Source organism: Neofelis nebulosa, chromosome 2 (assembly GCF_028018385.1).
Source record: "Neofelis nebulosa isolate mNeoNeb1 chromosome 2, mNeoNeb1.pri, whole genome shotgun sequence".
Classification (NCBI taxonomy): Eukaryota; Metazoa; Chordata; class Mammalia; order Carnivora; family Felidae; genus Neofelis; species Neofelis nebulosa.
In genome coordinates, this window is record NC_080783.1 from 120996318 (window position 1) to 121023696 (window position 27379).

Sequence of the window (27379 nt, forward strand, 5' to 3'; positions counted from 1 at the left end):
CAAACTAGAAACCATTCAAATATACATCAGTGTAATGCCTAGCGTGGTTTAATCATATGATGAAATGTTATACAGCTCTGGGAATGCATGACCTATAGCTACATACAGAAATACGGATGAATCTCGGGGCACCTGGGTGGCTCAGTCAGTTAAGCGTTCAGCTTAGGTCATGATCTCACGTTTGTTAAGTTCGAGCCCCACGTCGGGCTCTGTGCTGACCGCTCAGAGCCTGGAGCCTGCTTTGGATTCCGTGTCTCCCTCTCTCTCTGTCCTTCCTCTGCTCACACTGTCTCTGTCTCTCAAAAAATGAATAAATGTTTTTAAAAATTTTAAATAAAAATAATTACAGTAGATTTTTTGTAAGCTCACATACTGGGTAGGCAAGAGCTGACTTCCACACCCCCATTAGTATCCAATAAACCACAAAACAATGTAGGTTAATATTGGTGAGCCTCCCTAGCTTCGTGGTCTTAATGGTAAACATCATTACATGGGAAATCTTTGATTATTATTAGTTGCTGCTTTACTTTATTAAAATTTAAAAATGTATGTTGGGTTTTCTTCTTTATTGATATATTGAAGTATGGAGACTTATTTAAGAATAGGAATAATCTTTGCATTTTTAAAGCAAACTCCTCTTCAGCATTTCCTAAAGTTTAGTCCTCATCCCACAAAGACATGTATTATGAATGCCTAGGGGTCTCCAGGGAGAAGAGACTTAAAAATACAGATGCCTTCATTCCATCTTAATTACATCTTTGTGAGTCAAATCTAGGAATTTTAATTTTGAATAATCTCCTAGAACTGTCTTTATGCACATTATAGATTAAGAATGATAGCACTATTTTTTCATGGCATGTTATTATTTTAATAAATAACTGGGTTTGATCTGATAGTATTTTATCTAGAATTTTTGTGGCCATGATGAATGAATTATAGACTTTGCATTGTTACTAACAAGCATCACTATTAGGGTTAGTTTGGCTTTTACAAGAAATTAAGGAAGTTGGCAAGGTTGCTGTATCAACATGGAAAAAGATCACTGGAGTTTCTATTTACTAGCAACAACCAATTAGAAAATGTAATCGAAAACAAATATCATTCACAAGAAGAACAAAAACTATAAGGTGCCAAAAAGAATAATAAAAGGTAAGCAAAGTCTTTATGGAGACAATTACAACATATTATTGAGGACATTTAACACTTCATTAAGTGGGAATATATACCATAGTCATGGATGAGAAGATTCAACTTAGGAAATGAAATATACTATAAAATCAATGCTATTCTTATCAAGATCCCAACAGAGTTTTTATGAACCTTCGAAAACCAATTCTGAAATTAATAAAGAAAAATAAAGGGATAAGATCTTTCTTTCAGGTAGCATTTAACTGTCAGCTTACATCTCTTTATTTTCACCTTGCTGTGTGTTTATATTTTAAGCATATCTGTTGTACAGAGGGACTATAAACTAGATTAAAAAAAAAATCCATATCTGGATGATCTTTCTTTTAACAGGAGAGTTGAATCCTTTTATATCCTGCCTTTTCTATGATCCTTTTTTCCACCTTTCTTACTTTATTTTATGTTGAATTTATTTTGTCTTTTCATTCTCAATCAGTTAATGATGGCAACACTAATTTGAACCCTAAGTGAAATGTTGTCCTCCCCCCAAAAACAATTCTATTTTTCTTATTAGTAGACTTATATTACAAAAGAAATTTGTATTCAATGACTTGTTAAAATATTTGCAAAAATTACTTTCCTCGCTTACTACATAAGTACCTACATAATGTCCTCAACTTTGCCTCTAGACCCAAAAGGCCTAAAATATTAACTATCTGGCCCTTGACAGAAGTTTAAAATGTATGCACTCTATTTCTACTAGTGGTTGCTCTAGAAATTCAACTTGTATATGTAATTTAATGAAGTCTAAACTTCATAAAATATCTTTACTTTCTTCCAGAACAATACAAGGACCTATTAATATTATTTAAAATTTGCTTTCCCTCTCCCAACTTATATGTTAAGTTTTATTTTATCTTTTCTTATTCCCACAAACTGAACATTCTTATTGTCATTGTTTTACGTAGTCAGTGTTATTTAGCTTATCATTTGTTTGTCAAGCATTTCTTCTCACATTTTATATTTTGGAAGTATTTCCTTTAAAACTTCTTTTAGTGGGGGTTTGTAAAACCCTCAGTTTTTACTTACCTAAAAATTGGCTTTTTTTTTTTTTACCCTTACTCATTAAATATGGTTTTCATTTGTAAAATTCTCAGTTTTGTTTTTTTTTATATATCTTCTTAGTACTCTCAAGATATTGTTCCACATTTTCCTGGGTTGACGTTGTAGTCGTTAATAAATTGTTGATCTAATTTGTCATTTATTTATAAACAGTTTACCTTTTCTTTTAAAAAAAATTTTTTTAAATGTTTATTTATTCTTGAGAGATAGAGACAGCATGAGCAGGGGAGGGGCAGAGAGAGAGGGAGACACAGAATCCAAAGCAGGCTCCAGCTCTGAGCCGGACGCGGGGCTGGAACTCACGGACTGTGAGATCATGACCTGAGCCAAAGTGGGGCGCTTAACCAACTGAGCCACTCAGGCACCCCAACAGTTTACCTTTTCTCTCCAGCTGCTTTGAAAATACTCAGTGGTGTGCTGGAAAATGTTTAGGAATAGCTCTCTCGGGAAAAAAAAAATATGTTTATTCTAAATTTTACTGATAATATAGTGCGTAGAGCACACAATGTACAAATTATAGAACATACTACTTTTTGTTGTAAATTCCATTTAGCCAGTTGATTCTCACAGAATACTTTCACAGATTTTTACTAAGCTCTTAGTCAACCTGTGATTACAATTGACAAACATTCAATATGAATGTTGATTGGTGTTTTCATTGATGTGAACAAGTATAACAAAAATGAACAACAAAGGAATAGGTCTCTCTCATTCATCAATGACATGAGCAACTTCTTTGCTGAATCAGATAATAATTTTTATTTATTTATTTATTTATTTATTTATTTACTTTTTAGTATGTTCACAGCTTCAGTTTATTACAGTGAAAGGATACACATTAAAATCAGCAAAGAGAAACACGCACAGGGCAAGCAAGGCCTATGAAAGTTCCAGCCACAAGCTTCCTTTGTTTTCTTCCAGTGGAATTGTGTAGACAGTGCTTATCTCTGCCAGTAACAGTGTGTGACTACATGCATGGAGTATTGACATATAAGAAGCTCACCCAAACCTTGGTGTCCAGGGCTTTGTTGGGGGTCCGTTACACAGACATGACTGAGGAACCACACGGTTGCACTGTGTCTAGCCTCTCCAGAGGTCACGCTGATAGCACATGGCTCAAAGACCCCACTATAAATTACGTTATAAATTGCACTATCTGTTGTAGTCCAAGGCCCCCAAGTAAACAAAGACACTCATCAGGCAGGATGCTCTAAGGCCTTCGAGGTAACCTCCCATAAGCTGGGCAAGAGTCTAACATTTCTCTGGGCAGGGTTAATTCTTTACTGCACAGGTCAAGCCCTAATTCTTGGCCCAGGGTTTCTTAGAACAAAATAATCATATTTGGTACAGCAATAGTATCAGTATGAATATGCCTAACACTTGGAGGGTCCAGTATGGAGTAGGGATAGAAGTAAAGAAGCAACTAAGCCATCCTATAAAGTATTACATACATTTTCACATTTCTTTAATACTTTGATTATTTGTTCCCCCTTTAATCCAGTATTATTTGTACCTTAGGATAATGTTGTATAGACTATTTGGCACAGAAATTAGCTGAGAGTTAGCAAAATCCATTTCTTCCTCAGGCTAGTCATTTTTCCGTTAATATTACATCTGAAGGAAGATTTGTCTATCTCCTAGTACATTTAATCATCAATATCAGTATTATGACTTATTTACATATGGTAATTGACTATACCAATGCCAGAGTTACACCATATTGCAGTATGGTTATGGTATAATTCAGTTACAGAAAAAAAAACAACAACAACCCGGAATTTCAGTGGTTTTTGGTATGCCTTCCTAACAGAATCAGTTCATGAACAGCTATTATGGACAGGTGTCATTACAATTGGCCATGACTCATTTATTTACAAGTCAGTTGGGGATGAAGCTATATGCTCCGTCTCATTTTACAGACTTGTAGTGAAACTGGATTCTGTTGTGTGCTGTTATACAGCAGGGCTTACTTTCCATCTAAAAGGACACAGGTGGTATCCAAAATAGTTACTTTCCTTGTTATTTGTACTACCAGATATCTTATTCCAATCTGTTCCTGGGGCAAGGACCATCAGCGCTCCAGTGTAAATTACAAGTACTCCAGAGAATTTCCGTATCTGGAGACCCATAAAGTTCCCATAGGCATGCCCAACTGAGCAGCTACAATGGAGGGTCATCGCCCATGAGCACTTCAGGTTTCATCTGTATTAAAATAGTAAAAAAGGTGCTGTTGGATCAGGATACAAACACTTTCCCAACATGGGGTCCGAGCATCATCCAGGATTATTGTTTTACCCTTCCCAACTCTATTAGCCTCCTAAGGCTGCCGTAATAAAATGCCACAAGCAGGGAAGCTTCCAGGCAACAAAAATGTATTGTCTCACAATTCTGGAGGCTAGAAATCTGGAAGCAAGCTGGTGGCAGGGTAATTCTCTCTCTGTAGGCTCTGGGGGAGGATCCTTTCTTGACCCTTCCTAGCTCCTTGTGTTTGGCAGCAAGCCTTGGTGTTCCTCACTTGGTAGCTGCATCACTTTTTAGATAATAGAAGAATATTTCCTCAGTTTATTGTACTACTAGTTACAATGTAACAACTCCAAACAGAACACTTTTAAATTTAATCTGCATTATTAACATTTTCACCATCACTTTCATGACTCTGGATAACCAACAGTCAATTGGTCCGTGCTTTGTAGCATTTGCTGATATGTGTAGTATAAAAACTCCCATCAGGCCATCAATATGACGTCGCTGAATGCAGCACTGGAAGCATTATGCAGTCGCACACCATTACATTGCACGCATATTATATCTATGATACAGATATAATTGATATAAATAACATCAAAAACATAGATAATAGGGAAATGTAACAAAACAATTAAGAAGGCGCTAAGTTTTTGCTTCAGATTCTGTGGCTCCCTCTCTCTCAGACGCACCCCGCTCATGCTCTGTCTCTCTCTCTCTCTCAAAAATAAACATTAAAAAAAAAAAAAAAAAGAAGAAGGTGGTAAGTTTTGAGTATTTAATGTCTTTGTTTTTCATATGTTGTTTGAGTGTGCATTCGTATAATTTAATTTTAAATAATGGCTGTAGTTAACATCCAGCTCGCAAAATTCCTGAAAACTTACCAATAAACTCTTTCCAGTCAACCTGAGGTAGATCCAGCACACGACCATTACTGCCTGCTTTTAACTCTTTGGCCTTCCTGACTGTTAGGATTTGTGTCTTTCATCAACTCTGGAAATGACTCAACCATTACCTATTTAAATACTGTACTGCTTTTCTAAAGGTCTATTCCATTTCTAAGAGGGCTTTCAAACTCATCTTATTTTTACTGCCTATTAAAAATGTCTTATTTCTTATTTATACTTTTGATCCTTTCTTCTCTTGAAGCAAATTAAAGACTAAGCAGATTAAAATACTTATTTTACATCCTCTATTTGATAATTCCAATACCTTCAGTCTTGGCAGATATGTTCTCATAGTTTGTTTCTTCTCCACATTCTTGCTTTTGGCTTACTTCCTCACGTTTTGTGATTTTCATTTGTGAGCTCATATCTACCCACAGTCTTTTTAGAATACGTGTTTTTTTTTTTTTAACATTTTTTATTTATTTTTGGGACAGAGAGAGACAGAGCACGAACGGGGGAGGGGCAGAGAGAGAGGGAGACACAGAATCGGAAACAGGCTCCAGGCTCCGAGCCATCAGCCCAGAGCCTGACGCGGGGCTCGAACTCACGGACCGCGAGATCGTGACCTGGCTGAAGTCGGACGCTTAACCGACTGCGCCACCCAGGCGCCCCTAGAATACGTTTTTAAGGCAATGTACATTTTGGCATTCTGTGAAGATAGACTTGTGGTTAGTTCTCAGGGAAGACTCCTCCCACCCCACCTCACCTTTCACGCAGGGCCAAGGAAGCAAGCTAGAATTCATGGTTTTCCTGTATGGGGAAAGATAAGTTTTTAGTTCACCCAACAAAGGTGTCATTTTTAAAAATACCTGCTCTTTTCATAGGTCTGACTCCCATGTTATTGCTCTAGTCCCTGTAGCCCATCAAAACTCCAGTTCTAGGCCTCCAGGGATGGGCAGATAGCCGTCGGAAACTTCTCTCCTCAGTTCTCCTGTTCCTTACTGGATTAGTGCTTTCTCATACCTCTCAATTTGCTGCCAGCCCTGCTATGCACTATGATGATTTTATATTTTACCTATCACTTTTGAAATATTTTGTGCCAGGAATGTTTCTTTGAACATCTGGTCTGCCATATTGCTGATTAACCATGTTTACGATCTAAATTGGGGATTCAGCTCATGTGGAAAAGTATAGGAAGCAGGGAGACCAGCTAAGAAGCTGTTGTAATAGTTCAGGCTGAAGATAAGAAGACCTGCGTTAAAGAAAATTGCAGCAGCGGGTGAGAGAAGCAGCTGAGTAAAGGGTAACATTTGAAGAGCTTTGGCAGGGTGTCGTACCAGGAAGTTGGGTGAGAGAAGAGAAGCAAAGCTAAATGCAGGGTCTCCAGGTCAGGATGTTAACTTGTTAGAGATACCACTTACAAAAAGCATTTGAAATACTCTCCCAAATGAATCTGAGTGGGATCTAATGTGTTTCAAAATCCCATTAATTTTTTTGAATGTGTTCACAGGCATGGAAAGAAGAACAAGATCGATTAGCAGAAGAAGAGCGCTTAAAGGAAGAAAAAAAAGCAGAAAAGAAGAGTAAGGAAACCGGCAGAAAGAAAGGCAAGGAAAAGGTAGAGAAAGAAGACAGTAAGCTTGTGAACAGAAAATCTTTTTTGAAGGAGAAACCTAAAGAAGACCAGCTGAAGATCCCAGAAATAACAGAGGAGCACCCCCAGCATCCAGAACCTGGGATTGTTTATCCGGTAAAATCGATGTTGTAAGAAGCCTCTTTGGGTCCTTACTCATTGTTTTGGGAGAAACACAGCTTCTGTGGAAACACAAGTTTCCCAGTCTTCACTGACCCCACCGAAGGCCGTGGAGTTTCTTGTAGCAAAGATGATCTCAGACCCTACTCCACCCTCTAATGCCTAGGATGTTCTTTGTAGCCAGTCACCAAGATAGGAACACCCTGAGGCCAGTTTTCCATGAGTGCCCTGAAGCCAGGTTACTCAGGGCAGGAGAATGGAGATTTGACACAAAAACATTCATTTAGGTTAGTGTAAATAAGCAACTATGAAAGATCACAGTGAGCACAGAGGTTGGCTGTGTTTGTCTCCATGACAGGACCTGCTGAGTAGACACCCACGTTTTTTGCTCGTATGCTTTGGTAAAACCTCTCCCTCAGGCAGTCTTATGAGGAAAACCTAATGGGAAAGAGATGGACGGAAAAGAAATGAAACAGCCCTTGTCCTTTCTAGCAGCTACTCTAAGCCAGTTCTCAGATGTTAGCATGCATCATCAATCACTGGGAGCTCTATTAGCAACATTTAGTAAAACATGCCTTTACCATAGGACTTTGTAAAATGTAGTGTGTCAAAAAATAAAGAATAAAGTGTCAATATTCCTCAAGATATCAGTTCACTTTAAACAGAAAATTAACAGCCAACAGAAGAGAAATCGATTTCTTCTCCCACTGCTTTTCAGTAGTACAGTCATTTGATTTGCACTAGGGTATCTGGGCGCTCCACTGAACAGATTTTAAAATCTTGGACCTCCTTTAATTCTGCCTGTCACTGTAAGACCACAGGAGGTGCTAAAGATAATATGGACATGGGCCTCTGAGTCTGCAGAGTGACAGACATTCATTTAGCAGAAATTGAGCTTATGGCGACTGGAACTGGCTCACATCGATGAGCTGATTCTTGTCAATTGCAGCTCCACACTCAAAGCATGATTTTTCCCTTGTAGTTTTGTGGATACAATATGGGAGAGATACCCATCCAAATCTCTGGAACAAATTCTTACCTGTATCCTTCAGATGGAGGGCAGATTGAAGTAGAGAAGACAACATTTGAAAAAGGTACGTTTTGAAGGCAGCTGGTTAATAGCTTGGAAGATAGTAAACCCTTTCAGGTGGTCTCGGGGTCTTGAACCATGAGTGTGATAGGTGAGGGTGGTGATGTGGCCACTGCAGTTTCTTATGCGCCACATTCAGGATTTCCAGACTTCACACTCTTCTGTTACAATCGCCTGCAGGGCACGGGCCAGCAGAGAGGTTAGCTGGGACGCTCTGTGAAGAAAATTCCAGTGGTGAAAGTCCTAACATATTTCTCTATGATCGGGAAATATTGTAACCGTAACCACAACAAGCAAAGAGTTAATTAGTAGTATTAATCACAACACGTAGTGACATATCAGAAACCAAGCACGTACTGTGAGTTTACAGCAAATTTCTGGGTTGGTGTCTGGAGCACAGAGTTTGGGGGCCTGCCGCCGAGGTCAGTTATTTGAGCTACAGAGAAGTTGCTTCTGGATTCAGAAGCCTGTGAGTGGGAGAGGAATCTGGCAGATGCACTGCAGAGGACCTAATCTGGAAACAGCATGAAGAAAATGCATATTTCTTCCCCGGGAACCTATCAGGGACATCTTTGAAGGCTTATCTTTTCACTGCCCCTTAAAGATCTCTCAGGTGGATTGGAGCTAGCTGGTCGTCTCTGAGAGATGTGAGGAGGTCCGGGAAGACCCTGTGTAGTGTCCACAAGGTTATGCCCCCCGGGAGGGGGCAACACGGGCTCCTCCTATTCCCACACTCTACCTGATGCCAGCCTACCCTCTTCTCCCTCCTCTCCTTCTCCCCTCCCTACCTCCCTCTCTCTCAGTCCCTCTCTCTTTCCTTCTCTCTTGTCATCTAATAACAAGGCATTTAATGAGGAAATTATTACAACCATTAGATGCTGTTCCCTGTGTGAAATCATGGCTCAAGCAGAAGCGTTATTAGATAGTAAGTAACTGCCACATCAAATAAAAGATCACACCAATAATTTTTAAAATCAAAAAGCCTGAAAGTTATTCAAATTATTTAAACAGTGCTTGGTGGTACAGCTTACATCAAATGTCAGGCCATTTTATTATATAAGGTTTGTTTACTGGAAACATGGCAGGGGTTGTTATTAATATATAGGTACACATATTTATATTATCATGTGTTTTAGTATTTGATATTTTGAATATCATCCTTGGGTACAGGGTACAATTAGTAGTCATTAAAAATGGAGCTTAGAATCACATAACTGAGAAAACTACTGGACTCAAGTTGTGTGCTGTTATGTTCTATTTTCAATAACTATTCCTTGCTCTCATCGAGATTTGAATATGCATACGTTTATTAGTTTCAAGTGGGTCACAGTAAATACAGTAATTTTATCCTAATCCTATCAGTTTTGGGAGATGGTCGCCCTCTCAACATTGAAAAGAATATGCTGAATTTTAAAAAGAAGAAGAAAGCTGAGAAAGGGGACCAAAAACGAGTCAGAACACTAGAAGAGAGAATGGGCCGTTAGGAAAATGCTTATTTGTTGCTATCAACAATAATAACTGCTATAACTAATTGATGTAATTCTTTATAAATTGTAAAACCCTTTCACATCAACTGACTCATGTGATTAATCACAAAATTGAGTGTAGGTAGCCTCAGCCAATGTATTTTCTCTTCTGTAATTTGATGAGAAAGTCTGCAAACAGGGGCGCCTGGGGGGCTCGGTTGGTTAAGTGTCCGACTTCAGCTCGGGTCATGATCTCCTGGTTCATGAGTTTGAGTCCTGCATCAGGCTCTGTGCTGACAGCTCAGAGCCCGGAGACTGCTTGGGATTCTGTGTCTCCCTCTCTGCCCCTCCTTTGCTTGCACTCTGTGCCTCTCTTCTTCAAAATAAATTGACAGTAAAAAAAAAATTTACTTTAAAAAAAGAAGAAGAAGAAACTCTGCAACATCTCCCTGATCCACCTGCCATTCATTTCTGGGATTCCACCCTCACTCTCTTCCTTTAGGCATCTTTTTGTAAACTAGTGATATCCGTAGGTGTTTCCACTCCCTGGAGTACATTCTATGCTGCCTTACGTACATGTCTTGTCAAGCGCCCTAATGGGGTATGACCAGCAAGCCCACCTTCTATCCCCTGATTTTCCCCAGGGCCAACTTTTATCAAAGCGACTGTGAAAAAGGACAAGCACACTTTTATAATTCATTTAAAAGACCCTAAGAAAATTGTGAAAAAGGAAAAAAAAGAAGAGGATAGTTCTTTGGAAGATGAGAAAGAAGAAAGAGAGGAAGAGCAAAAGCTTGACACAGGCAAGTGGCTGCCTCTTTGCGTGAGTGGAGGTTAGTCCTTGCGTGAGTGGAGGTTGGTCTTTGCCTGAGTGGAGGTTGGTCCTTGTGTGAGTGGAGGTTTGTCCTTGCGTGAGTGGAGGTTGGTCCTTGCGTGAGTGGAGGTTAGTCCTTGCGTGAGTGGAGGTTAGCCTTCCAGCAGTGCGTCAGACCCATGCATCTGACAGCAACACACATGCATCGCTACCACTTAGTGTAATTTTTCCAGATAGTAAGGCAAGCGCTTTGCCATTTTGCTTATGTACATTTTCCCTGAGGTAATGTGTACATACCCTGCACACACAGCCCATGATAGTGGGCTACTCACTTGGGTTTTACCCCATCTGGATGCCCAGCTCTTGAGTCCAGTTGTCACACAGAGTCTATATAGGTGGCTGCTTTTAAGTAGCAACATTGAGTGTGCAATGTCCATCCTTGTCTGAATCTTTTACACAACTTGTACCAAGTGCAATCTCTAGGACTTGGGTTCTCATTAATTCATTTCTCCTAAAGCTTTAGCTTTTCTCCAATATTCACTACAAATGATGGGGTTTCCTTCTGTGCTCTATCACTTAGTTTTCCCCATTGTATCACATTTTTTAGGTTACAAGGACAAGAGAAAAATCCTATATTTAGTCTTGAGTGTCTCTACCTCTGGTAGTTGGGAGCTCCAGGTAGACGTCCTGTGATTATACACCATGAAACTTCCCGATAACACTATTTAACATCTCCAGGCAGCACCACCTGGGAAGACTAAATGCTTCCTGCCCAATGTGACATGGATTATACCTGCAAAAGGGAAGAGTCAACCAAACGTTTTGAACTCAAGTTACTAATAAAATATATAACTAAATCTTACCAGTAGATTCAGTTATGATCAGTGTTCTCCAAACTCAAAAACACAATGCTTGACAAGTTTGAATGTACCCAAGAGCTTAAAACATAAAATTTTTAGTTACTTTTCTTCGTTTTGCCTGATATAAGAATATGTGGTTTATTATTTTTTTAAAAATTATGAAATTTGAATATTTAAAGAAAATAACAGTTGCCCATAATTCTGTCACCACAGCGGTAACTGCTATCATAGTGTATTTCTTACTTTATGATCAGGAACATTTTCTTACTCATTAAATATTCTTCAAAAACAAAGTTTTCTAATTATTTCATAGTGATTTATTGGTATATACATATATATCAATAATTTACTTAATCATATCCGTGTTTTGGGGTGCCTGGGTGGCTCCGTTAGTTGGGCGGCTGACTTCAGCTCAGGTCATTATCTCACAGTTCATGGGTTCAAGCCCCGTGTCAGGCTCTGTGCTGACAGCTCAGAGCCTGGAGCCTGCTTCGGATTCTGTGTCTCCCTCTCTCCCTCTGCCCCTCCCCCACTCCTGCTCCATCTCTCTCTCTCTCTCTTAAAATTAAATAAACATTAAGAAAAATCATATCTATGTTTTTATATACACGATTTCCACTTTGCACTGATTTTGCTTATATTTCTTTTTAATAAAATGGAAATGTCCTTGATTTGATTTTGTCTTTTAGAAGAATCAGATGCAGGGAATAAAGCTGTCAGCAAGTTTGGATCTTTTTCAGCCACCTTAGAAAATGGCATCTGCCTCTCAATAAGTTACTATGGACCAAGTGGAATGACACCAGGTAAAATAAACACAACAACAAGGATAAGTGTCCCATGACCAACGGTACCTGTCCATCCTCAACCTGCTCACTTGTTGATAAACACATTCTGATTTAATGCCCCTCTTTTCCTGAAAGGTGGGAATATATGTGTGAGTGTGTATATATACATGTGTATTTACATATATGTACATGTATAATCTTTCATACATAGAAAAAAACAGTGCTTTGACATTTGAAAAAGAACTTATCATATGTAATTTTACATATAGTCACATATACATATAAAATTTTATAGATAGATAGATAAATAATTTCAGTTATCTTTGTTAACTAGCCCAGGAAAATAAGTCCATTAGTTGGTGCCAAAAAAAAGCATGATTTCTCAAGGAATCCTCTTGGTTTTCCACATAATAATATTTTTACGAATCCTGTGATTGTGGAATCTCAATGTACTTCAGAACTTAACAGCCTTAAAGGAGCCATTCACTGGACATCTTGAAGGATTTCTTTACCCCACTTTTAATGAACAAATTCTCCAACTGGAAGCTATTTCCTTACAAACCACAAAATAATATGTCACTTAACCAAGAACCAACTAGGAAATCTTGTGGGTTCCCATGCATGTTACAAGGATCTAAACACACAGATTTCATTAAAAAGAAAAAACTTTACAAAATCAAAAGATAATCCCTATGCTATATAGCCTTAAAACTATGTGTAGTTTTATCTGCCTTGCTATCTAGCTCTTTTTATGCAGAGACAATATTCCATTGGATCGTTATAATCTTTTTCTTACCTTGTACAAAATATTGTAGTACTCTAGTGAGTCAGAGAGCCCATTAAATTTGTTAGTATTTTTGTTTTATTTGGGGTTTTATCTTTTAATTTTGTATTTGGTTTGTTTCTGAGCCAGCACTTGAAGTCATTCTGTGCCTAACAAATTATGTATTAGATTCATTATCATACACAGTCACTAAAAAGTCCTATCCATTCTTATCATGATTTCAGATTAAGACATTTACACTCTACAATCAACTCTACTGCTGCTGTTTCTTAAGTGATTTCCCTATTTTTTATTTAATCCTTAAGTTATTGTGCAAGTATTCCATTTAAAACAAATGTTCCTAATTTCAAGTTATAAGTACTGCATTTGAAATTGTTTCCAGTGTGAAACAAGTGGAAAGGCATCCCAACGCTCATGGATTAGAAGAAAAAATACTGTTCAAAAGTCTATACTATAGACACTATAGTGAAATAAGTCAGGCAGAGAAAGACAAATACCATATGATTTCACTCATATGTGGAATTTGAGAAACAAAACAAACGAGCAAAGGGAAAAGAGAGAGAGAGAGAGAGAAATCAAGAGACAGACTTTTATTTTTAAGAAATAGACTCTTAGTTATAGAGAGCAATTAGGGATTAAGGAGTACACTTGTCATGATGAGCATAGGATGACGTACGGAATTGTTGAATCGCTATATTGTACACCTGAAACCAATATAACAAAGCATGTTAACTAACGAATTAAAATCCAAACTTAAAAAAAAGTAATGGTTTACTTTTCGTGTATTAAAAATATTGGAGGCATGAGTCTTTACAAAAAATATAAACTCCTTACGTATGCACATAATAGTAATATTTAAGAACTTTTATCTGCTAATAACTAAACAAATTTCCAGTCCAGTTATCCCCCCCATAATTGGGTACATACAGCTTTCCAGAGCTTATTCATCTTGCTTAACTGAAACTTTTTACCCATTGAGTAATAACTCCCCATTTCCTTCTCCCTGAGCCCCTGGCACCGCCATTTTACACTTTGATTCTATTATTTTGACTATTTTAGATAACTCATGTAAATGGAATCGTACAGTATTTGTCTTTCTGCGACTGGATTATTTCACTAAGCATAATTTCCTCAATGATCCATCAGTGTTGTCTCACATTGCAGAATTTCCTTCCTTTTTAAGACTGAATAGTATTCTGTGATATGTATATGGGACATTTTATTTATCCATTCGTCTGTTGATGGGCATCTGGGCTGTTTCCACCTACCCGATTCTTTTTGTGACTTTTAGTTCCTTGAGTGCTTTCTCTTATCTCTGGCCATTTGCTCATGCTTTGCCTCTTGCTCGGACCACTTTCTCCTGCTGCATGTACCGCCACTTATGACAGTTAAGCTTCCTACCATCCTTCAGGTCTCAGCTTACAGATTGCTTGCTCTGAGAAAGACTTCACAGATCGAGTGGCGGTAGCATGTGAACTGGGTCTTTGGAAGTGAGTGGGAATTGCCTAAGCAAAGAATCAAAGGAAAAGGGAATTCTAATTGCTAAGAACAGTGTGCACAAAAATCTCAGTAACATAAAAGCACGACTTGTTTATGGAAAGGCAAACTGTGTAGTATAGTCAAAGTATAAGTTGTATAGAGGCATTTTGTGTTCGATTCCCTTCTTTTGTGTTCCCATGGACCCCTGTACCTCCTCTATCATGGACGTAACACATGCCATTGTACCTGAGGGTTTTTTCATTTGTCTACTCATTACAGTGTAAATTCCGTGTAGCCTCGTTCGTCATTGGTTACCCAATTCCTAGTTCATGATAGTAGGTACTCAATAAATATTTACTGAATGAGTAAGTGGATGGGGATGAGAGAGAGGAGTTTCCAACTGCCTATAACTGGACATCATTCACTTGTTTATATACTGTATTTCCTATGGGTCGGGGATCTTGCTGGCACTGAGCCATGATGATGAATAAAACCATAGCATATCTACTCAAAAAAACTCATTGTCTAATGGGGAGAGAAAACATAAATAGAGAAATAACTTTAGAAGTGCTAGAAATTATATATAAACAGAGTTCCAGGGGCAGCTAGAAAATACTTCAGAGAGAAAATACAGCATCTGAGGTGGTACTATAGAGACGAATGGGAACTATCCAGACAAAGCAACAAGGAAAGGCAATTCTAGATAGTAAGAACCATTTGTATAAATGTACAATTGTGTAAAAGCATGCCATCTTTACAGAAAGGTGAAAAGTTGAGTGTGGCTGGAGTAGAGGAAAATGAGTCCTGTATGCCCTATAAGATCAGTGAGTGTCAGAGGTGTTTAAGTAGGGGAAGGGAAGTGACATGATTGGATTTCATATTAGGAATATAATTTTAGTGATAGTTTGAAGAATACACTGAAATGGTGGTATTGGAGGTGTCATACCAGTTAGGAGCCTGCTACAGAAAATCAAGAGATCAGTGAGACTACAAGCAAAGGGAGGACTAGATAGGAGAGGCATCATTCAAGAGAAATTTCTGATGGCTTGGTTCCTGGTTGTATAGGGTCAGCCAAAAAGAGAAAATGCAAATGGCCTCACTGTCTAACTTGGGAAATGAGGTGCTTGATTGGTCATTAAATGAGATTTGAGTACCTAGACTTTCCTTTCCTAGGAAAAGAGAGAATCACTGAGTTTGAAACGTCTCCAGTACGACAACCGGGGGAGATGTCTAAAGGCAGTTGCACATACGAATCTGATGCTCAGAAAGAAAGGTCATGCCTTGAGATGTAAATTTTGGAGTCATCAGTATGTAGATGATAGTTGGACCTCCAGTAGTATATGAGATATTCAGGTCTATTGTATGTAATAAAGGTGCTCAGTCCTGGCTGTGTATCACAATCACATGTGATTTTTCACAGGTGTAAATACCTGTGCCTCATCTGTAGAGAGAGTGATTCAGAGGGTCAAGGGGGTGGGAGAGTGCTGAGTTTTTTGTTTTTTGTTTTTTTGTTTTTTTGTTTTTTTTTTTTTGTAATTCAGTAATTATTATGAGTAGCCAGAGTTAAAACACATCCTTTGTGTAAGCATAAGGGAAGAATCCTTGAAATTTAATGACAGTTAAGGATTCACGAGACAGGAAGAACCAGTAAAGAGACAGAAAGAAATTGCCCAAAGAAGGAAGAGGAGATTCACGTGGGAGTATTACTCTGGAACCCGGAGGAGAATAGAACTCAAGATGCAAATTATGCTCAGAAGATTCCAACATAATTCCTTCAGAGATCAGCTCTCCTTTGACAATTCTGACAATCCATTGCTATATTGAGCATAAAATCAATCTATGACTTCTTTTCATCATCTCAACTAAACAAAACAATTTCTTTTCTGAATTTCCTTATCTGTATCCCTTATTTTCCTATTTAATATGTCCTTGTATTGAAGCTATTTGAGTATAAATCTTATTTAGACTATATTGGCTTCATAAGGTCTTTTATACATTTTGTTATTATTACCCACTGGTCCAAATATTTTGCATATAAGAGCCTCTCAATAAATATTTCTCAAATATACAGTTATTGCCCTATAATTAGGAGTTCATAATATAGACGGGAAGGCAAGAACATGTGAAATAATGGCATCAAATATGTCAAAGTATTCAGTACCTGAGATTTTTTTAACTATAATTCTGATTCTTTTCAGGCCTTATATGTTATTTTATTTTATTGGTTTTTATTTTATTTTTTTCAATATGAAATTTATTGTCAAATTGGTTTCCATACAACACCCAGTGCTCATCCCAAAAGGTGCCCTCCTCAATACCCATCACCCACCCTCCCCTCCCTCCCATCCCCCATCAACCCTCAGTTTATTCTCAGTTTTTAAGAGTCTCTTATGGTTTGGCTCTCTCCCTCTCTGTTTTTTTTTTTTCTTCCCCTTCCCATGGTCTTCTGGTAAGTTTCTCAGGATCCACATAAGAATGAAAACATATAGTATCTGACTTTCTCTGTGTGACTTATTTCACTTAGCATAACACTCTCCAGTTCCATCCACGTTGCTACAAAAGGCCATATTTCATTCTTTCTCATTGTCAAGTAATATTCCATTGTGTATATAAACCACAATTTCTTTATCCATTCATCAGTTGATGGGCATTTGGGCTCTTTCCATAATTTGGCTATTGTTGAAAGTGCTGCTATACACATTGGGGTACAAGTGCTCCTATGCATCAGCACTCCTATATCCCTTGGGTAAATTCCTAGCAGTGCTATGCCTGGGTCATAGGGTAGATCTATTTTTAATTTTTTGAGGAACCTCCACACTGTTTTCCAGAGCAGCTGAACCAGTTTGCATTCCCACCAACAGTGCAAGAGGGTTCCTGTTTCTCCACATCCTCTCCAGCATCTATAGTCTCCTGATTTATTCATTTTAGCCACTTTGACTGGTGTGAGGTGGTATCTCAGTGTGGTTTTGATTTGTATTTCCCTGATGAGGAGCGACGTTGACCATCTTTTCATGTGCCTGTTGGCCATCTGGATGTCTTCTTTAGAGAAGTGTCTATTCATGCTTTTTGCCCATTTCTTCACTGGATTATTTGTTTTTTGGGTATGGAGTTTGGTGAGCTCTTTATAGATTTTGGATACTAGCCCTTTGTCTGATATGTCATTTGCAAATATCTTTTCCCATTCCATTGGTTGCCTTTTAGTTTTGTTGATTGTTTCCTTTGCAGTGCAGAAGCTTTTTATCTTCATGAGGTCCCAATAGTTCATTTTTGTTTTTAATTTCCTTTTGTTTTGGGGATGTGTCAAGTAAGAAATTGCTGCGGCTGAAGTCAGAGAGGTTTCTTCCTGCTTTCTCCTCTAGAGTTTTGATGGTTTCCTGTCTCACATTCAGGTCCTTTATCCATTTTGAGTTTATTTTTGTGAATGGTGTGAGAAAGTGGTCTAGTTTCATCCTTCTGCATGTTGCTGTCCAGTTCTCCCAGCACCATTGGTTAAAGAGACTGTCTTTTTTCCATCGGATATTCTTTCCTGCTTTGTCAAAGATTAGTTGGCCATACTTTTGTGGGTCTAATTCTGGGGTTTCTATTCTATTCCATTGGTCTATGTGTCTGTTTTTGTGCCAATACCATGCTGTCTTGATGATTACAGCTTTGTAGTAGAGGCTAAAGTCTGGTATTGTGATGCCTCCCGCTTTGGTCTTCTTCAAAATCACTTTGGCCATGCGGGGTCTTTTGTGGTTCTATACACATTTTAGGATTGCTTGTTCTGGCTTTGAGAAGAATGCCGGTGCAATTTTTATTGGGATTGCATTGAATGTGTAGAGAGCTTTGGGTAGTATTCACATTTTAACAATATTTATTCTTCCAATCCATGAGCACAGAATGTTTTTCCATTTCTTTATATCTTCTTCAATTTCCTTCATAAGCTTTCTATACTTTTCAGCATACAGATCTCTTACATCTTTGGTCAGGTTTATTCCTAAGTATTTTATGCTTCTTGGTGCAATTGTGAATGGGATCAGTTTCTTTATTTGTCTTTCTGTTGCTTCATTATTAGTGTATAAGAATGCAACTGATTTCTTTACATTGATTTTGTATCCTGCAACTTTCCTGAATTCATGTATCAGTTCTAGCAGACTTTTGGTGGAGTCTGTTGGGTTTTCCATGTATAATATCATGTCATCTGCAAAAAGTGAGAGCTTGACTTCATCTTTGCCAATTTTGATGCCTTTGATTTCCTTTTGTTGTCTGATCGCTGGTGCTAGCACTTCCAACACTATGTGAAACAACAGTGGTGAGAGTGGACATCCCTGTCGTGTTCCTGATCTCAGGGGAAAAGCTCTCAGTTTTTCCCCATTGAGGATGATGTTAGCTGTGGGCTTTTCATAAATGGCTTTTATGATGTTTAAGTATGTTCCTTCTATCCTGACTTTCTCGAGGGTTTTTATTAAGAAAGGATGCTGAATTTTGTCAAATGCTTTTTCTGCATCAATTGACAGGATCGTATGGTTCTTTTCTTTTCTTTTATTAATGTGATGTATCACATTGATTGATTTGCGAATGTTGAACCAGCCCTGCATCCCAGGAATGAATCCCACTTGATCATGGTGAATAATTATTTTTATATGGTGCTGAATTCGATTTGCTAATATCTTATTGAAAATTTTTGCATCCATATTCATCAGGGATATTGGCCTGTAGTTCTCTTTTTTTACTGGGTCTCTGTCTGGTTTAGGAATCAAAGTAATAGTGGCTTCATAGAATGAATCTGGAAGTTTCCCTTCCCTTTCTATTTTTTGGAACAGCTTGAGAAGGATAGGTATTATCTCTGCTTTAAATATCTGGTAGAATTCCCCAGGGAAGCCATCTGGTCCTGGACTCTTATTTGTTGGCAGATTTTTGGTAACTGATTCAATTTCTTCATTGGTTATGAGTCTGTTCAAGTTTTCTATTTCTTCCTGTTTTAGTTTTGGAAGGGTGTGGGTGCTTAGGAATTTGTTCATTTCTTCCAGGTTATCCAGTTTGTTGGCATATAATTTTTCATAATATTCCCTGATAATTGCTTGTATTTCTGAGGGATTGGTTGTAATAATTCCATTTTCATTCATGATTTTATCTATTTGGGTCATCTCCCTTTTCTTTTTGAGGAGCCTGGCTAGAGGTTTATCAATTTTGTTTATTTTTTCAAAAAAACAACTCTTGGTTTCATGGATCTGCTCGACAGTTTTTTTAGATTCTACATTGTTTATTTTTGCTCTGATCTTTATTATTTCTCTTCTTCTGCTGGGTTTAGGCTGTCTTTGCTGTTCTGCTTCTATTTCCTTTAGGTGTGCTGTTAGGTTTTGTATTTGGGATTTTTCTTGTTTCTTGAGATAGGCCTGGATTGCAGTGTATTTTCTTCTCAGGACTGCCTTCGCTGCATCCCAAAGCGTTTGGATTGTTGTATTTTCATTTTCGTTTGTTTCCATATATTTTTAAATTTCTTCTCTAATTGCCTGGTTGACCCACTCATTCTTTAGTAAGGTGTTCTTTAACCTCCATGCTTTTGGAGGTTTTCCAGACTTTTTCCTGTGGTTGATTTCAAGCTTCATAGCATCGTGGTCTGAAAGTGTGCATGGTATGATCTCAATTCTTGTATACTTATGAAGAGCTGTTTTGTGACCCAGTATGTGATCTATTTTGGAGAATGTTCCATGTGCACTCGAGAAGAAAGTATATTCTGTTGCTTTGGCATGCAGAGTTCTAAATATATCTGTCAAGTCCATCTGATCCAATGTATCATTCAGGGCCCTTGTTTCTTTATTGATCCTGTGTCTAGATGATCTACCCATTGTTGTAAGTAGAGTATTAAAGTCCCCTGAAATTACCACATTCTTATCAGTAAGGTTGCTTATGTTTGTAATTGTTTTATATATTTGGGGGCTCCTGTATTCGGCGCATAGACATTTATAATTGTTAGCTCTTCCTGATGGATAGACCCTGTGATGATTATATAATGCCCCTCTTCATCTCTTGTTACAGCCTTTAATTTAAAGTCTAGTTTGTCTGATATAAGTATGGCTACCCAGGTTTCTTTTGACTTCCAGTAGCATGATAGATAGTTCTCCATCCTGTCACTTTCAATCTGAAGGTGTCCTCAGGTCTAAAATGAGTCTCTTGTAAACAGCAAATAGATGGGTCTTGATTTTTTTACCCATTCTGATACCCTATGTCTTTTGGTTAGAGCATTTAGTCCATTTACATTCAGTGTTATTATAGAAAGATATGGGTTTAGAGTCATTGTGATGTCTGTAGGTTTCATGCTTGTAGTGATGTCTCTGGTACTTTGTCTCACAGAATCCCCCTTAGTATCTCTTGTAGGGCTGGTTTAGTGGTGATGAATTTCTTCAGTTTTTGTGTGTTTTGGAAAACCTTTATCTCTCCTTCTATTCTGAATTACAGACTTGTTGGATAAAGGATTCTCAGCTACATATTTTTTCTGTTCATCACATTGAAGATTTCCTGCCATTCTTTTCTGGCCTACCAAGTTTCAGTAGATAGGTCTGTCACTAGTCTTATCGGTCTCCCTTTATATGTTTATAGAGCTGTATATAGAGCATGTTTATCCCTAGCTGCTTTCAGAATTTTCTTGTTATCCTTGTATTTTGCCAGTTTCACTATGATACGTCATGCAGAAGATCAATTCAAGTCACGTCTGAAGGGAGTTCTCTGTGCCTCTTGGAGTTCAATGCTTCTTTCCTTCCCCAGATCAGGGAAGTTCTCAGCTATGATTTGTTCAAGTACACCTTCAGCCCCTTTCTCTCCCTCTTCCTCTTCTGAAATTCCTATCATACGGATATTGTTACATTTGATTGCATCACTTAGTTCTCTAATTCTCCCCTCATACTGCTGGATTTTTTTTTAATCTCTCTTTTTATCAGCTTCCTCTTTTCCCATAATTTTTATCTTCTAATTCACCTATTCTCTCCTCTGCCTCTTCAATCCAAGCTGTGTTCACCTCCATTTTATTTTGTGCCTCATTTATAGCATTTTTTAGCTCCTCATGACTATTTCTTAATCCCTTGATCTCTGTAGCAATAGCTTCTCTACTGTCCTCTATACGTTTTTCAAGCTCAGCAATTATTTTTATGACTATTATTCTAAATTCTTGTTCCGTTAGAGTGCTTAAGTCATTTTTGATCAATTCATTAGCTGTTGCTACTTCCTGGAGTTTCTTTTGAGGAGAATTCTTCCGTTTCATCATTTTGGATAGTCCCTGGGGTGGTGTGGAACTGCAGGGAACTTCCCCTGTGCTTTCTGGAGTAAGTTGTGTTGGTGGGCGGGGCCACAGTCAGACCCACTGCTGGGGCCACAATCAGACTGGTGTGTACCTTATCTTCCCCTCTCCCAGGGGTAGGACTCACTGTGGAGTGGTGTGGCCCCTGTCTGGGCTACTTGCACACTGCCAGGTTTGTGGTGCTGCTTCGATGGGGTCTGGCGTATTAGCTGGGGTGGATCCACAAGGTGCACCAGGATGGGAGGGGTAGGCTCAGCTTGCTTTGCCATCAGTGGTCCGCTGCGGGAAGGGCCTTGCAGCACCGGAAGGGAGGATGGATCCACAGAAGTACAGCGTTGGGTGTTTGCGCGGTGCCAGCAAGTTCGTGATGGGAACTGGTTCCCTTTGGAATTTCGGCTGGGGGATGGGAGAGGGAAATGGCGCTTGCCAGTGCCTTTGTTCCCCACCAAGCTGAGCTCTGTCTTCCAGGGCTCAACATCTCTCCCTCCTGGCATCCTCTCACCCTCCCGCTCTCCGAGCAGAGCTGCTGACTTTTAACATTCCATATGTTAAGTCCTGCTGGCTGTCAGAACACACTCCGTCCGGCCCTCCACTTTTGCAAGCCAGATTCAGGGGCTCTGCCTTGCTGGGTGGGCTGGCTGCCCCTCCACCACCCCGGCTCCCTCCCTCCAGTCCATGTAGCACGCACCACCTCTCTGCCCTTCCTACTCTCTTCCATGGGCCTCTCTCGTCTATGCTTGGCTCTGGAGAGTCTGTTCTGCTGGTCTTCTGGTGTTTTTCTGGGTTATTTAGGCAGGTGTGGGTGGAATCTAAGTGATCAGCTAGACCAGGTGATCCCAGCGTCCTCCTACGCCGCCATCTTCTCCTCCCTATTTTATTGGTTTTTAAATATAATTTATTGTCAAATTGGCTAACATACAGTGTGTACAGTGTGCTCTTAGTTTTGGGGGTAGATTCCCATGGTTCATCACATACATACAACACCCAGTGGAGGCTCCTCAAAAAATTAAAAATAGAACTACCCTACGACTTAGAAATAGCACTACTAGGAGTTTATCCAAAGGATACAGGAGTGCTAAGTCATAGGGGCACCTGTATCCCAATGTTTACAATTCTGATTTTAAATGACTACATTACCCCTGAAATCTATCCAACTGAAAAAATCATATTCAGCAAGGTAAAAATTGTTGCCAACTGGTGTAAATGTTTGTGATACCAATTTTATTTAACAAACATACCCAATATGAATATCTAATTTACTTGTTTTCTCCTTTTCTCTTTATAGAGGATAAGGATCCTAATTTGGACACAATGTTGAATATCCCATCAGCACTTACTGCAACAGTAATTCCTGTCGTAGAGACTGTTCCTCAAGGCAAAGGAAAACCAAAATCAAAAGGCAAAGAAAAACCCAGAGAATCAATTAAAGAAGAGGAACACCCAAAAGAAGAAGAGAAAAAGGTACAGGGACTTGCCATGGATCCCAAAACTCTACTCCTACCTCAGTGTTAACTTTTTTTTAAATCATGAGTTAGGTCCATAGTGTTATTGCACTACATATACATTCTTGTGCAAATGAATTAACATTCCCTGGAGTTTCAATTTTGAATGAATGAGAAGAGATGTGCACACACGAGTTGGGTCCCTATGCCAGGAGACATATGTCATATACATCTCTCTCAGGTCTTTCATTCTAAACTCAGCAAGACAAGCTCAGCCTTTTTTGCCATTCTGGTTCTTGAGTTTTCTTTGCTCTTGGTTGGTTAAGTTCCTACCATTCTCTAAGTACTTTATTTAGCTTCATTAGATAAATAACAATTGAAAGAGGAGTATCTTTAATTAAATAATGGAAACGCTTCCATTTGGTAAACTTGGGCTTAGATTTATATGCCAAGGATAGAAGGACAGCCTGCTTCTGGCTAAAGACCAGTTCACCCTGTACCTCCAACCTGCCACCCAATGCAAACACACACTCACAGAGGCTTTGGTTCCAAACATGTTCCTGATAGAAGAATACAGATCAAAAAAGGAGCAAGAAGAAAACCACTGATGAACTCTTGACTCTTTAGGCATTTGCTAGAACAGCTGTGCAGTTTGTACAATGTACAAACACTCAACTCGTTAGAATAAAAAAACATGTTAAAAAGAGATCAGGGATCTTGATTTCAGACCTCGGCCCTTTAAAACTTATGGGGTTTGTATGCTACTTAGCCTCTCTGTACCATATTTATTTAGCTTTACTGCAAGATGACTTTTCTCAAGCCAGGACACTTGACCCTTGCTAAATGAAAATTGCATGGTGTTTGAGCAGAATAGCCCTGGATAATTCACTAATTTGACTGTAAGCAATTTGGTAGCAAACCAGTCAGCTCTCCTAAAATTTTTAAAAAGTGACGCTAATGGAAGGATGGGAGATAATTACTGGTTTTTTGTGTAATGGTAGATTTGTCATGGCAAGGTTCATGTCTTTAAGCAGTATTATTCATTTTACAGAATTTCATAATTTCTTTCCTCTTAATTTGGTTTTGTATTTTTAATTGATTTTTAGCTAACTTTTCAGATTTTATTATTTGTTAGTAACAAAGGCAGAGCAATTTAAATGATCAACAGTAGAAGACTAATTAGAATAAACTAAAGATCCAGAAACAAGGGATCGGTTGGGATGACTTTAGTGGCTAACTGGAAAGAAAGCCGACTGGAAAACCTGAAATTATTATCGTGAGGGGTTGGTTGGAAGCAACCAAATAACTTTGATTCTGGAATGCAATTAACCAACCAGGTATTCAGGCATAGTTGGCATAAAATTAATTAGGATTTTTCCCTAGACACACCCAAACTTCATCAGTTTATAAATAATCTTTTTATGCCCTTTTTAAATTGTTTTTACTTACTACAAAAGTAATGCCTGCTTATTAGAGAAAAATAAGGACACATATCCTAACAGCATAACATCTCTAACACCCAAACTTTAAAAAATACACAAAGTGGGTAGTGGGGATGTGGTCAGCCTTTACACCCACATTTGCAAACAGAAATATCATTCAAGGCCTACTTCAAGGCCCAACTCCTCCATGATCCTTTCCTAACTATTCTCATTAACTTTGGTATCTTCATTTTTTGAGGAGAGATGTGCCAACCATTTGGTACTATAGTTTAATTGTTTCACATGTCTATGTACCATTCTACAATATAGAATATAAATTGCACAAAGGTAGAGACTCATGCATTTTTTAGGTTCCATCACAGGGCCCACTAGTCATGGGGAAGTCATATGTTAAGCACTCAGCAAGTCCATGCTTAGTCGTAATAAATCAATAGCTCATTTAGAAAATAACACTTATTCACATGTTAAATTATTTACAGGAAGAAGTGGAACCAGAACCTGTTTTACAAGAGACTCTTTATGTTCCCACTTTCCAAAACCTAAATGTGTCTTGCCCCAATGGGCTCCTAGTGACCTTCATTGGGCAAGAGTCTACAGGTGAGTGTTAGCTGGTGTAGAGCAAGGAGGGAGTGGAGCAAAAAAATATAGAAAACAATTAAATCACCATTGAAAGTGTGTATTTTCCTACTAGTTAAATATACTTGTTAATGAACAATAGGCTAATAATAATAACCCTCATTTTCTGAGCATTTACTGATAGCTTGGCACTAAATATTTAATATACATGAAAAAATACAACTATTAGAGGGGCGCCTGAGTGGTTCAGTCGGTTGAACATCCAACTCTTGATTTTGGCTCAGATGATGATCTCATGGTTCATGATATCAAGCCCCACATTGGGCTCTGCACTGTCGGCCAGGAGCCTGCTTGGGGTTCTCTCTGGCCCTCCCTGCTCATGTTCTCTCTCTCTCTCTCTCTCTCTCTCTCTCAACATAAATAAATAAACATTTTTTAAAAATACAACTATTTTAAGCTAAGTCCTAGTAATTCCATTTTACAAAATAAATTGAGGCTTCGGGAGGTTCATTAATTTGCCTAAGGCCACTCAACTCCTAAGTGGCAGAGATAAAAGTCCATTCTTGGTCCAGTGATGGCAAAGCCTAGAGGCCATACAGAAATAACAGACATTATAAAATCATATGCTGATACTTGAGAACAAGACTGGTTTCCTTCAAGCATTGAACCTGCACTTGCCTCTCCCTCCTTTGTGCTCACTGTCCTTTGTTTTGATCAGCCCAGCAAATTAATGTACCTGCGTCCCTTCGTAGAGGCAGGAAGACAGGGCCCACATAGTTGTTAAGAGCACTGACTTTGCCATCACTGGACCAAGAATGGACTTTTATCTCTGCCACTTAGGAGTTGAGTGACCTTAGTCACAATAAGTACAAGTAGGATTTCTTTAATTACGCTAATTGGGGCATCCACGTTGGTGACTGAATTTGCATATCACTTAAATGGAGACCCACTATTGTGATAGAATTAACAGAAGCAGCAAAGCAAACATGGGCCTGGGACTTGAGTTCTGACTATATGGCCCTTTCAGTTACTTACTGTCTCTAGACCATGTTTCTTCATCTATAAATGTTGTATTGTATCAGTGGGTCTTGATCTTTTTTCACAACCAAATATTCTCTTTATTATAATTTCCTTATGTACACCATATTGGAAAAGTGTATCTATCAAAGAAAAAGAGTATGCCTATTGAAAAATAATTCAATGTCATATTTACTTGCCACCCAGATGAAAAGAAACTAAATGTTGCAGTTGATCTGATTGTCTCAATCTTGTTTTTCATTAGGCTTTATCAATTATTAAAAATAGACCATGAATCTTGGAATCGATTTCCCAGGATTCCTAGTGGCCCAGGTTTTCCATGATGAGATGACTGTGTGATGACCATGAAGGGTCTTCCGGAGTCAAAGTCAAAGATGTTATGAGTGTACTAAGAGGGATATTTCTAGATAAGAACATATTTGTCTGCTTGTTCACTTGATCCTATTATCAAATTCCAGCTTTCCACCTTTTTTTATTAGTTTCATTATCTAACCTGATATTTTCATCCTTATATCATGGTAGACAATGTGGTTAATAATAACTCTGCTTGGAACATGTAATCTTTTAAAAATCTTCCATATATTATGAATATCCTAATTCAAGTCTGAACATAATTACAACATAAATACCAAAGGAGCAATGTTTTCATTAGGGTCAGCCTTGCACAGAAGGAGGGAAGGTCATGCGGTATATGAAGAAAGAGCTTTCTTGGGTGACCTTGGACAAGTCATAACCCCTCTCCACCTGAATTTCCTCATTTATAAGATAGTGTCATATACTAAACAGGGTTATTATAAGTATTAAATGAGAAAATACTTTCTAATTTGGAGCATACTAATCCAGTGTTAGGTTTTGGGTGGTTTTTGTTTATTTTGGGTCATGGTAGCAGCAGTTGTTTTTACAACATAAGAAAATAGTTAAGCCTAGAGACCCGTTCAACTCCTAGGCCTGCCACTTAACTGTGTGACCTTGGAGAAGCTATAAGCCTTTCCAGCCTCCATTTCTTCAAAACCCTGGAAAGTGAGTGTCTCCCTTAAAAGTTTGCTGGGATGAGCTGAATAAAATACATATACAAAGCATTTAACATATAAAAACATCCAAGTAAGTGCTTATTAGTTTATTGTTAGTAATACTTCTGTGACTTAGAGGGTATCATGAAGGGCCCTCATTTCAAAATATTTTTCTATGAGCCTGATACA

General features: G+C 38.4%; 1 protein-coding gene across 4 annotated transcripts in view; it reads left to right on the forward strand.

Moving 5' to 3' along the window:
- SPAG17 (sperm associated antigen 17) overlaps nt 1-27379 on the forward strand; it is a 242230-nt gene that overhangs the window by 123519 nt on the left and 91332 nt on the right. For all 4 annotated transcript variants that reach the window (XM_058716054.1, XM_058716052.1, XM_058716053.1 and 1 more), the window contains exons 21-26: nt 6889-7128; nt 8114-8225; nt 10332-10490; nt 12051-12164; nt 22968-23143; nt 25046-25163. In XM_058716054.1, coding sequence (XP_058572037.1) covers nt 6889-7128; nt 8114-8225; nt 10332-10490; nt 12051-12164; nt 22968-23143; nt 25046-25163 — 919 coding nt within the window. The remainder of the gene's footprint in view (nt 1-6888; nt 7129-8113; nt 8226-10331; nt 10491-12050; nt 12165-22967; nt 23144-25045; nt 25164-27379) is intronic.